Here is a 12,119-nt window from a genome sequence, read left to right as displayed (position 1 = left end):
ATTTTATGAGCACTTAGTGGTATGAGCAATCATATATCCTGAGTCCAGGCCATATAAAACTTTCACATGAATAAAAAGCAGCTCAGAGAAAATCCAACTGACAATGTTACCTAGTTTGGGTAATGAAACATTTGCAAGAAAACATTCAGGTTCAGAGAGCACCAAGGACCTCTCATAAATCATTCCATTTCAATGATATACGAGTCACACATTTTCCAGTAATTTGCTAGTTTCTGTCAGGAAATTTCCCATGAGGCTGCAAGAAAGCTTGTAGATAAACTTTCAAATCTTGCTTTAAATAAATGCATAGTTAAAAACATGTATGTAGCTGACCAGACTAAGTTGACTTTCATTTCTTGCCCCAGTGATGGGATATTTAAATTTTTACAACTGCCCAGTACCCAAAGGATGCAGATGAATTTTTGAAATAGCCCCATTTCCCTCTTGTATCCTTATGATTTATATGGACTGTTTCCTAGTATGATTTGTTTGCTGATTGTACCCTATGACTATCATTAAGTGTTGTACGTTATGATTCTTGACTCTTAACGAATGTACTGTATCTTTTATGTATACTGAGAGTATTTACACCTAGACAAATTCCTTGTGTGTCCAATCACACTTGGCCAATAAAGGTATTCTATTCTATTCTATTCTATTCTATTCTATTCTATTCTATTCTATTCTATTCTATTCTATTCTATTCCATTCCATTCTATTTTCTTCCATTCATTGCCTTCCAAATCAAAATCCATCTCTATTTTTTATGCATGTTTAAGCATGGCAACCAAAGCGGAGTTCCTCCCTCTCCTTCCTTTCCATAGGTATTCTAAAAAAGTCACAAAATGTAAGAAGTAGTTCCTTGGTTTTTCCTTCTTGAATCTGAACAATTACCATTCATCTGAATCAGAAATGGAGAAAAACTTTACAGCATTTCTCTTAATTAAAAATGAGAGAGAAAAAGAAAGACACAAAGACATCTGAAGGAATTAGTCTTCCTATAATCTCCAAAGAGGACATATAAACCACAAACCATGTTCCTAGAAGTTTATACATTTGATAAATACAAGTTTAATCCATGGCTTTCGCAATAAAAGAGAACTAGGAAATCACCAATGTGCAGACGAGAGATCAGGCCGATGTATCAAAGAGCTTTTCAATCATCTCACCCACTTGCTCAACTCTGTATTTAATGTATTTTTCAGGATTCTTGGTAAAGGGTACACTACCATACCTGTCAGACAAAAAGCAAAGATAATATTGTGTAAGCAAGGAGAACATTCTTCATTCTCCAATTGCTCCTCGCTTCCTTATTAGTTAACAGAACACCATCCATTTTTCCTATCTCGTTTCCCTCCAGAAGAGTCTTCAGCTAGTATGGCCAAAGGAGATTATAGGAATTGAATTCTGAAGGCAGGGGGAAGGCTGACTGAAATCATTGTCCTTTTTGAGCGCTCAGACTTCATGCGCTCAAAACCATCATACACAGATATCAGAAGACATCTGGACAAACAAAAAACATTGTTTATAAAAATGTAAGGAGAACCCCCCAAAATTACTTCAGTGAGGGTTCAACAGGCTCAATAGGTATATACTTTTAACAGATTAATAGAGTTGGAAGGGGTCTTATAGGTCATCTAGTCCAACCCCGCTGTCCAAGCAGGAGACCCTAGACTATTTCTGACGTGAGATGGCAGTCCAGTCTCTTCTGGAAAGCTTCCAGCGATAAAGCTCCTACAACTTCTGAAGGCAAGTTGTTCCATTGGTTAATAGCACTTAGTATATAAGTCTAATAGCACTTAGACTTAGATACTGCTTTATAGTGCTTTAGAGCCCTCTCTAAGTGGTTTACAGAGTCAGCATATTGCCTCCAACAATCTGGGTCCTCATTTTACCCACCTCAGAAGGATGGAAGGCTGAGTCAACCCTGAGCCTCATGAGGTTTGTACTGCCAAATTGCAGGCAGCAGAAGTAGCCTGCAATGTTGCACTCTAACCACAGTGCCACCATAGCTCTCACTGCCAGAAAATTTATCCTTATTTCCAGGTTGAATTTCTCCTTCTTCAGTTTCCATCCATTAATCCTTGTCTGGCCTTCAAGTGGCAGACTTAGAACAGGTCAAACCCCCCCTCCCCATAAAGTGGGAGAAGGAGAAGGAATGGCTGGAATCATGAATTTGGTCAGCTACTCTATCCAGCCAATCTATGTAATGCAAAGCCTAGCGTGCCATATAGAACAATAAAAAACACAAGCCCTGTGTTTTGTGAGTGTTGAGGGCAACATTATAACTTCATACACACAGCAGTCTGGTTCTCTGGTCCTCTTAAGGGCAAGGGACACCAGAGATGGCTTCGGGGATAGGATCAGGAAACTGCATCCTTCCAAGCCTTGCCCACCTGTCAGAATTCTCCCCAAACATACAAAGAGGCACCTGTTAAGGAAGGTGGCATACGTCTCTTCCACAATGGTTTTCTGGGCATGCCGAATATTGTCCCTCTGCTCTGTGTCAGGGATGGCCCACGCCTTCTGGATTTTACACAGCTCCTCCAGGCCATCATTGAAACCCTTTCCCATAGAAAAGATTGAATTAAGAAATGTACAGCATCTGGAACTGAACAGCAAGCAACAAACAAAGGCAGGCAAGTCAGAGGGAAAAAAAACACTGTGAAACCTTTGCAAGCGCATTACCTTGAAACGCTCCTTGATCACTTGCCTCTCCTTGTCCTTTAGCTGCCAACAATTAAGGGAAATGAAAGTTAGCGGTGGTGTTCAAATTGCTTCTTGACTTTTTTTTTTTTTTTGGTGAGCACTTACCTCAGCGCTAGGCTCCATACAAGCCTGGATTTAGGGGATCAGAGTACAATAGCCTTATTATCTTCAAGAGTTTTAATCTGCCTTTCAAGGCCACATCACCCTCAAACACTAATTATGGAACACATAAGAATAGCCATGCAAAAAAAAATCCACAAGCAGATATTTCAGTCTCAATTAGTCGTTGAGAGCAGGGAGGAGGTTATAAAAGAGAAAGGGACCTATTAATGGGGGCATGGAGACCGAGCGGTTCAAAGTGAGATCTGCAGTGTCCTTTCAGGCAATTGCAGGTAGTCCTCAATTTACAACAGTTCACTTAGTGACCATTCAAATTTACAACAATACTGTCATGCCCCTGTTGGAGACTGACTCCAAGGGAGAGAAGGAACAGCCGACAGGGAGTGGAAGTGTGGCTCTGGAGGTTGTGGAGGAGGCTGGGGAAGGGCAGAGGCTGGCTGGGCAGTCAGAGGGTGGTGTGGAAATGGGAAAGGGGCTGTTTTTGCCACAACTACTTCTAAAACAGAAACTACTTTATCTTTTCAGATATGGCACACCAGCAGTGCTTTAAACTGATTCTTGAAGAACAAAAGAAGTGCATTTTAAGTAATTAGACACACATATGCAGTACTTTCCAATTTTCTAACTCATAAAACTTAAATTTAAACTATTCTTACCTTGACTCCAGGTTGGAAGACAGGTAGGTTTTTATCCGAGATATAATCTGTTACTTTCAACCAGCTGCAATAGATTTACAGAAGATTCAACAAAGTAGATGTGATCCCCAAGGGATCAAATAAATATGCCAATGAGAAATAATTTTGTGGTGTATTCCATTGTTTGATCAGGAGACTCCAATGATCTAGACCTCCTTCTCTCTCAGGGACTCTTCCATGCAGGTATTCAGGGGTGAATGGAACCTTCATCTTTAGATAGCTTTGGTTAAGCTACGGCTGATATGACAGTGTAGATGAACACAAAGGATAAAAGCTAGCTTTTGCCATTTCAAACCCTTAAAAGTAAAGTAATTGGGGGTTCAAATCATCCTGTGTACTGATTTGTCCATATCTCAGAAGTGGATGCACTAAGCTAAGACATGAACTGGCGAAGGCAATAATCATTCATGAATATGCTTATGTATAGACAAGTAGTCCTCATTTGGTTACCTCAATTGGATCTGGTAACTCAGTCATTAAGGGAAGAGGTTACCAAGTGAAATTAAAACTGATGACCTTACAAAGCTGTCCTTTGCTTTATAAACTTGCAGAGGTCATAAAATTGGCAGCTATCCTCACTTTTAGTTATTTTTCCATTACTGTTGTAACTGTGAATAATGGCTAAGCAAGACAGTCACTAAATGATAACTGTTTAGACAGAAAAGCTACACATTCAAACACATACATGCACACAAAAGAATCTAACTCATAATGCAACAGACTTTGACTTAGCAGACTGGGATAAAATCAGTTGCACCTGGTTTTATTTTAATTTCAAGCAATAAAAAGAACAGAGTTCTTTATGAATGAAGGCAAATATACATGTCCCAGGATAATGTTGCAGAAAACTTACTCCTGATGTTGGTGCTATGGCAAAGAAAATGTGATTCTGTGGCTCCAACAGATGGCATTATTTAATCAAAGGAACCATAAGTGTGCCAATCATACCAGAGGATTTAAAGGGGAGATCAGTGGTCCCTCCAATAATTAGGCCCTAAGTCATTTATAGATAATGACCAGCACCTTGAATAGCACCTGGAAACAAATTGATAATCAATGCAGCTTGCAGAACAGGACAAAAAGTGTCCATCACTGATCATGCTGCTGCATTCTGGACCAGCTGAAGCTTCCAGTCAGTTTTCAAGGGCAGAGCATATTATAGTAGTCAGGCCATGAGGTGACCAGGGCAAGAGTAAGGACCTCTCAATCTAGGAAAAGGCACAACGGGCACATCAAATGAAGCTTTCAAAGGGCTTCTCTAAGTTTAAGGTGGAACATCCTCAAATCAAGGTGGTTCAATCACCCACAGCCACTCAGTTTTGATAGGATTGAGTCAGAGATGTTTCCTCCCCATCCAAACCAGTGTAGACTCTAGGCTAGGGGTCCCCAAACTTGGCAACTTTAAGATTTGTAGACTTCAACTCCAAGAATTCTCCAGCCAGCTGCTAGCTGGAGAATTCTGGGAATTGAAGTCCACAAGTCTTAAAGTTGCCAAGTTTGGAGACTTCTGCTCTAGGCCCCGGGAGAGAATGTTGTAGGTCTTTTGCCAGCTTAGGATCAAAAGATATAATTGATATCATCAGCACACTGATAATACCAAACCCCAAACTGTCAGGTGAGTCAATAGTTCATATAAATGTTGAACAGAAAGGGGGGAGAAAGTAACCTCCCATTCCCAATTAAATAAGGATAAGAAGCCAAATGCCATTTATCTTCATATCAGTTTCTATTTTCATCAGCATGTTTTATCTTCAAATATTATCTTAGCATCAGTAATGCTGGATTCTCAAAAGGACAGCATGTCCTTCATAATGCAAGTGGATGGAACTGAATTTGCTTCCTAATTAGTACTAAAATCCAATGATACCAAACATTTTACTTGTCCTTTTCAAGAAGAACAATTTGCCTTCTCTTGCTCTACCACAATTTGCTAAAATTCTCTTTGTGTGGGCATGAGAGTTTGATTAAAGCAGTCAAGTCGGAACTCAAATGGAAAATGACTAGATAAGTTCTCTTCTCACCTGCATTGATATGTCAGAATTTGCTGCTCAATGAGTTCTCTATAAGATCTTTCTGCTGTCTTCTGTGTCACAGCTACCAACTGGATTAATTCAGACCTAGGAAAGGGGAAGAGGGCTCAATGAACAGGAATCTGTGAAATAGCAGCATTTTTCTGCCTATAAAAAAGAATCCATTTCAAACTGGTAAAGAAAAAAACCCCAGTCTTTCTGTCATCCTTAAATTGGATCAGTGTTCAACATATTTTAACTGACACTGGAAGTCAGGGAAAAAGAATTATGAGGGCAGCAAACAACCAAGCCTGCCTCTGGGGGTAATGGAGGTGGGATTGGATGGAATGGGCCACTTGACTATGACCTGGTGCTGAGTTGCAGAAGTTCTCCAAATTTCTCCAGGTTATTTGAGCTTCAAAAACCTTTAGAAAACAAAAGTTGGTTTCATTTCTTTCCAGGGATCTACAAGGTTCATCCCCAGATTAAATCGTTCTTGTGTGTTCCTCAATCATGAAGGAAGGGCAATTAATTTCAAAAATTTGCTCTAATTTTTAAAGGCATAACAATACTAAACATTGGTGCAAGGTCCTGAAATCTTGGTTGACAGGAGAAAGGAGAAAGCAAAGAATACTCAAATAAAATTGCATTCACCAATGAGGAGGAGATTTGCAGATCTTTATATTGAAATATCAGTTTAGGCTAAACAATATAAGTTATTATTCACATTCATCTTCTCTTTTCAATAGTTGCTTATCATCAGTCAGGAACAAACTGATCTTGAGTATACTCCAAAAATATTTTCTTTTCTTCTACTTCTTTTTGTGCATTGAGTATCATATGAGATGTAAAAAGGATTGATGCTTAATTATTAAGAACATTTTGGTGTTACTTGGATTTTTTAAGAGTTATTTGTGTGTTTTTACCCTTAAGCACTTTAAAATATTTTAAGCAAACAGGGAAACAGTGAAGACAAAGCTGCAGTTTCTAGGGATGTAAAAAAAAAACCAGTTAGCATGATTTTTAAAAACATCCTCTATGTATGCTCTTAAGAGTTTAGGATTTTATTCCCCATCTCAAGACATACTGGATTCCAAACAAAAAATGATGAGAAAATGAAAGTGGCAGGAAATACACACAAAAGCAGTATTTATTGGGTTGTACAACTGGAAAAGCTTCAGTTGATGGGAATTGCAAACTGGAAAAGACAGGGCATTCCAGGAAAAGCATAGATGCCTTCAACTATACTTGAAAAACATGGAAATTAAAAAGCCAATTCTTTAAGATTGCCAGGACCCAGACTTTTTAAAACATTGAGTTCTATCAATGCCTGATACAAAGTCATCCAGCTGGCTTTCATGGCTAAGGTGGGACTAGAACTCAATGTCTCCTAGTTTCTAGCCCAGCCCTTTCAGCACTGCACCAAAAAAGGCTCTCATGTATCAGGCTTAAAGACTGTGGTGTGTAGATGAGAAGAACTCCTGCTGCTTTTTCCATGTGTCTCTGTACTTTCTTTAATTCTGTTTAAGCCAGATGGATTTTCTTGTCCAATGCTCAAATGATTGTATGTGCCTATTTCTTATGATACATTATGTACCTGAATAACCTCAACTCCATCTCCTAGTTAAGTCCAATTGTATTGAGAAACTACGGCACTAGACAACGCACGGAATCCACAGAGCTGTACATGAACTATTACAACACTTATTTTTTCTGAGTTGGACTGATTGTCATGAAAAATGAAAAACTACCAGCAGAAAATTATTCCTTGGATTGCTTGGAAAGTACTCTCCAGAACAAAAAGCCTCTCAGCTGACAAGATGAAAGTCCTTTCCACATTGAAACTATTTTCTTTTTTCCACTGCCATACATAAGATAATTTTAACAGAAGAGATGAAATACTTCAAAGGACCTTTTTTGAAAGTACATAAAAACAACAGCAGCAGCAGCAGCAAAAAAGAAGAAGAAGAATTCTGCAGAAGAATGAATAAAAGAAGCTGATGAACACAACAAAGGAGATAAATGGAAGAATAAACATACTGGATTTTCTGCCAATATGTACAAGTGATCTTCTTATACTTACTTTTCAAGAGACTTGAGAATGTAATTGTAGTTATTAAGCAGGAAGATGGCACTTAATGCTGGGTCCTCATAAACTTTAGATTTACTGAGAAGGTTTAGTTGTAAATTGCCCAGAACTTTGCCTTAATAAAAAAAATGCATGAGAGGGAAAAAAAAGACTATTTACAAAGTTTTCAAGTTTAACAACGGTGTTAAGTATATCGTACTTTCTGACTGTACTCATTTGAAAATGTAATTTTAGTTGTTTTTCTTTTGTATAAATCCTTAATGATCTATTTCAAAAACTCCTGAATAATAGTTTCTCAAGTATGAAACATTTTTTTCAATGCATAATGAGAAAGTCATTATTAATTTTGTCTATTCCTTGATAAATGGAGTTAAACCTTCATGAAAGACTGAATGGCAGATCTTTCAGCTATAAGACAGAAATTAATAATACATATCAGTCCCCTCTCGATTTTTGGACTCCAATAACCAGAATCCTCAAGCACATTTGTACAGGAAGATTGGGAAAGACTACTACAGTAAATCTAATGCAGAGTCTAAGTGTATTTTTTATTTATTTATTACAATTCAATATCTGAGGACGAATTCTAGATGATCTTATTCAACTGGCATTTCCCTCTTGTTTTAGATAGATAGAGATAACAACATTATCCCACTTCTCAGTCCCACTGCCACTAAGATCAGTTGTCAGCATAATCTTAAGCTTGTTTTATTAGAAGTTATTGCACTAAACAAGTCAGGTCAAATGTGCATGAGCCCAAGAGAGTGAGGGTGTCACACACTTGAAGAAATACTCACAGATGTAGGTGCTCAGCAACCGTCTACTGAACTCTGAACTGTAACTACTGGCTGAAGAGCTAGTCTCTGAAAGGAACAAAAATTAGTTACTATATGCTATTTAATAATTTAGGAACTGCTGTTTTGTTTCTTCTTCAACTTTCTGTTTCTATAAGATCACCTAAAATATTTCTTTCTGGATGTACTACAACAAAATGCTTCGCCCACCAACTGACACTTTCATATCTGAGTCTCAAGTTATTGCTTGTCTGCAGTTTTACTCTCTTCATTATTGGCAATCTTGGCTGGAGAGAGCAGGAATGACTGACCTGCAACTGAGAACTTAAAATTTGGAGAAAGGGCTACTCTAGATATTTGATTGTTTTGGAAAATTTTAAAGAAAACAATTTAACATTTACAAATACCCTCATCACTGAGAAATGCACTGAAGACTTCTGCTACTATTACAAAACATTTCACAGCTCTTTTAATAAGCTGATGAACTGTGCAGTTTCACACTGAATCCTCCTCACTCCAAAATTTATTTTGCTACCAGAACCATTAAGGTTGAATTAAAATGCATTTTCATAAAAACTTAACATCCTTGAATCTATTATTGCTGCAGGCAATATTGAATCTTCTAGGAGACTATGGGAATAACCAAGATTTCTGAACAGGACAGGTTATCCATTATAATTGAATATTAAAATATATGCAACATGCCAATACATGTAACAGAGACATAGCAGCCAATTTTGGTAAACAAAAACTAGCAATGTGTACATTGTCATATGGGTGGGTACTGGAAGAGTAATTTGTTTATCATTTTCCAAAAACAAACTTCTCTTACCAAGCTGCCCTCCCATCTCTATCTTATGATATTTCAGATGTGGAATCAGAAATAAGAGATGCACCTTTAGCCATATCAGGAACAGAAGTATGTGGATGACATTAGTTTACAGAAGACAGAAGAACTGTAACCCAGCAACAATCTTTCTGTTTCTTGTTCAAAAGCAGAGCTTCGTTGAAGTTGTTTTATTAAAAAAATGACAGAAAGGATGGCTCTTGGAATATTTTATGATATACAGTATGCATATACTGTGTTATTTGGTCAGACGTGACTAAACTCTTCAGATGAAGGGCAAATCATATGGTGCCATTAACAAAAGCTTTGTGCGGCTTTACAGATGTCTAATCTTTATGAAAACTGGCAGTGGCATACCAGTTATATGTACAGAAAAAATAACTATATTATAGTTATAACTAGCCCCACTGATTTGGACATTTTCAGACAATTAGATAGGCTTTTTCTGAGATAAAAAAAAACCCAAACAGAAATCTGTAAGTAGATACAAAGAAAGAAAGAGAGATTGAGACAGTAGTATTACCTATGCATGCGGGTAGTACAAATATTGCTACTGCTTACCTCTGGGATCTAAAGGTATATTGTATGTGTCCCCAAGAACTATAGAATTTAAGGCAGAATTGAGGCAAAAGGATTGGAAGGGAAAAAAAGAGAAAGAAGGAAATAAAGAAAGGCAAAGTTCAAAAAGACAGATTAGAAACAACCATACTTTCCAGAACAAAGCAGAAGATACCAACAGACAGTGCTATGGACTCGGCAGTGGGGAGCCACTTCTTTTTTAAGAGGATGCATTCTTATCCCCATCTAGTTGGAAACAAGCCACACTGCATTCAGTGGTGCTCACCCTCCAATAGGTGGGTAAAGACTGCAGCCTGAACTGCCAGTCTCAGCCATGACATTCTGCCCCAAATATGTAAAGCTGAAGGGCAGAAACAAGAGAAATTCTTCCCTAGCTCCCCTGTGTGTTGGTTGGTTTGTTTAATCTCAGTACATTCTGTTCTGTGAATTTGGTTTCCTGGAATCCAAAACAGGGGTTTTAGGAAATTCAGGATTGATAAATACTGTAGGATCTCATTCACTTTCTATAGTTTTCACATTTCCCCCCATTTCTGCATCAGTTTGAAAAAACACAAAACCATGTTCTGTGTGCTGTTTTTAGCTTTGCTGATAATCAGCAGCCATTCTATGAGCCAATTAAGAAGATGGCTCTACAACTGCCTTTGTCCATAATCATTTTAGCCAGTAAAGGAGGCATAAAGGTAGTCGACACTGACAGAAAAGGATCGTGTTTTAAATATTGTTTGGTAGCTGTTAACATGCAAGATGCAGTTGCAGTTAAACCTTCTTAGCAATGGATCTGACTGGACAAAAATGATGTTCATTTTAATTCCTCAGGGAAAGTCACAATAAAGGAAACAAAAGATATAATGATAATTAGGTAAGAAAATACTCCTGAAATCTTCATCAATAGCTGAAAGGTTACACATCCTGAAAGGTTAATATGAGAGCCATTTGATGTGGTTTTAGCTTTTAACAGAAACAATGATTTCAAAACTTCTCTCTGTCTTCTATCAAAAAATCCCCTCAGAATCAAATGAATGTTCTGTGCTACTATGGCTGGGTTATGAAATCCAACTAACAACCTTGCCATGTATTGAGAATGATCTGGAAAATCTTTCATTAAAAGATGCTGGGTTTTGGAGATAAAAGGCCATTTTACATTCATCCTTTTAGATTTCAAGGATCCCAAAGCACATTTAGAGGCTGACAAGAAAAGCCAGAGTCTCTCTCTAAAGCTTAATATAATTACTTAGACGGTAGCAGCTTTTACTGTACCAGACCAAAGCTAGAATGCTGAGTATGCAAGAAGTGAATAAGTCACATCCTTAAAAGGAGGTTTGACTGCAAAGCAAGCAAAGGAAATGATTTGATCAGTGCCAGGAACGCATTCGTGGGTCTTGGCATAGGTACCTTGGGATGCCAGCATGGCACCTGCAGTCTCTTGAAAATCAAGCAATTGTTGCAGGAAGAGAATGGCCTGTAAAGAGAAAGGAAAAGGTCTTTAGAATGAAATATCTGATTCATCTAGCCCAGGGGTAGGGAAACTTGGCTTTTTTATCACTTATGGACTTCAACTCCCAGAATTCCTGAGTGAGCCATAAAAGGTTCCCCATCACTGGCCTACTGGTTTTTCAGTTGTGGGGGAAATCAATTTTTTACTTGAATGGGACTGTTTAATATACAAATGTATATTAAGAATATGTCCTACATTTGTATATTAAACAGTCCCATATAAAGAATATGTCCTACATTGGTATATTAAACAGTCCCATATAAAGAATATGTCCTGCATTTGTATATTAAACAGCCCCATATAAAGAATATGTCCTACATTTGTATATTAAACAGTCCCATATAAAGAATATGTCCTATATTTATATATTAAACAGTCCCATTCAAGTCAAAAATTGATTTCCCTCACAACTGAAAAACCAGTAGGCCAGGGATGGGAAACCTTTTATGGCTCACTCAGGAATTCTGGGAGTTGAAGTCCATAAGTGATAAAAGAGCCAAGTTTCCTACCCCTGGTCTAGCCTGACTGGGAACAGCTCATCAGGTTACAGAAAGAACTCTTTTCTAGTCTTGCCCAAAGATGATAGTGAGTGGAGATTTCTGGATGTGAACATGGAAGACTAGCACATCTCTGCAAAAACCGTGGGGATGACACAGAGGCAAAGACGGACAGTTGAGCAATATGCTCAGTAGAGCTTCTCTGGGCAAGAAGGAGCCATGAAATTGCCCACATGGGCTCTGGGGAGGGTGGGGGATATTCTTGTGACTAGAATGCCAGGAGCT

The 12,119-nt window shown here is 38.0% G+C and overlaps 1 protein-coding gene across 16 annotated transcripts in view; it reads right to left on the bottom strand.

The window, feature by feature from the left end:
- Positions 1-981: 981 nt before the first annotated feature.
- Positions 982-12,119, bottom strand: part of EXOC7 (exocyst complex component 7) — a 40,817-nt gene continuing 29,679 nt past the window's right edge. For 7 of the 16 annotated variants that reach the window (XM_087955758.1, XM_087955754.1, XM_087955755.1 and 4 more), the window contains 9 exons: positions 11,235-11,301; positions 9,825-9,863; positions 8,420-8,485; positions 7,617-7,737; positions 5,546-5,641; positions 3,486-3,549; positions 2,689-2,730; positions 2,432-2,565; positions 982-1,234 (listed from right to left, as the gene is read on the bottom strand). In XM_087955758.1, coding sequence (XP_087811884.1) covers positions 1,132-1,234; positions 2,432-2,565; positions 2,689-2,730; positions 3,486-3,549; positions 5,546-5,641; positions 7,617-7,737; positions 8,420-8,485; positions 9,825-9,863; positions 11,235-11,301 — 732 coding nt within the window. In that variant the 3' untranslated portion in view covers positions 982-1,131. The remainder of the gene's footprint in view (positions 1,235-2,431; positions 2,566-2,688; positions 2,731-3,485; positions 3,550-5,545; positions 5,642-7,616; positions 7,738-8,419; positions 8,486-9,824; positions 9,864-11,234; positions 11,302-12,119) is intronic. The other 9 variants (XM_026667506.2, XM_087955763.1, XM_087955756.1 and 6 more) reach the window with 3 other exon arrangements.

The sequence above is a fragment of the Notechis scutatus genome, chromosome 2 (assembly GCF_049901735.1).
Source record: "Notechis scutatus isolate UNSWTSFEM ecotype Mainland chromosome 2, rNotScu1.2, whole genome shotgun sequence".
Lineage (NCBI taxonomy): Eukaryota > Metazoa > Chordata > Lepidosauria > Squamata > Elapidae > Notechis > Notechis scutatus.
Note: the sequence above shows the minus strand (reverse complement) of the source record. Positions and strands in the feature narration are given on the sequence as shown.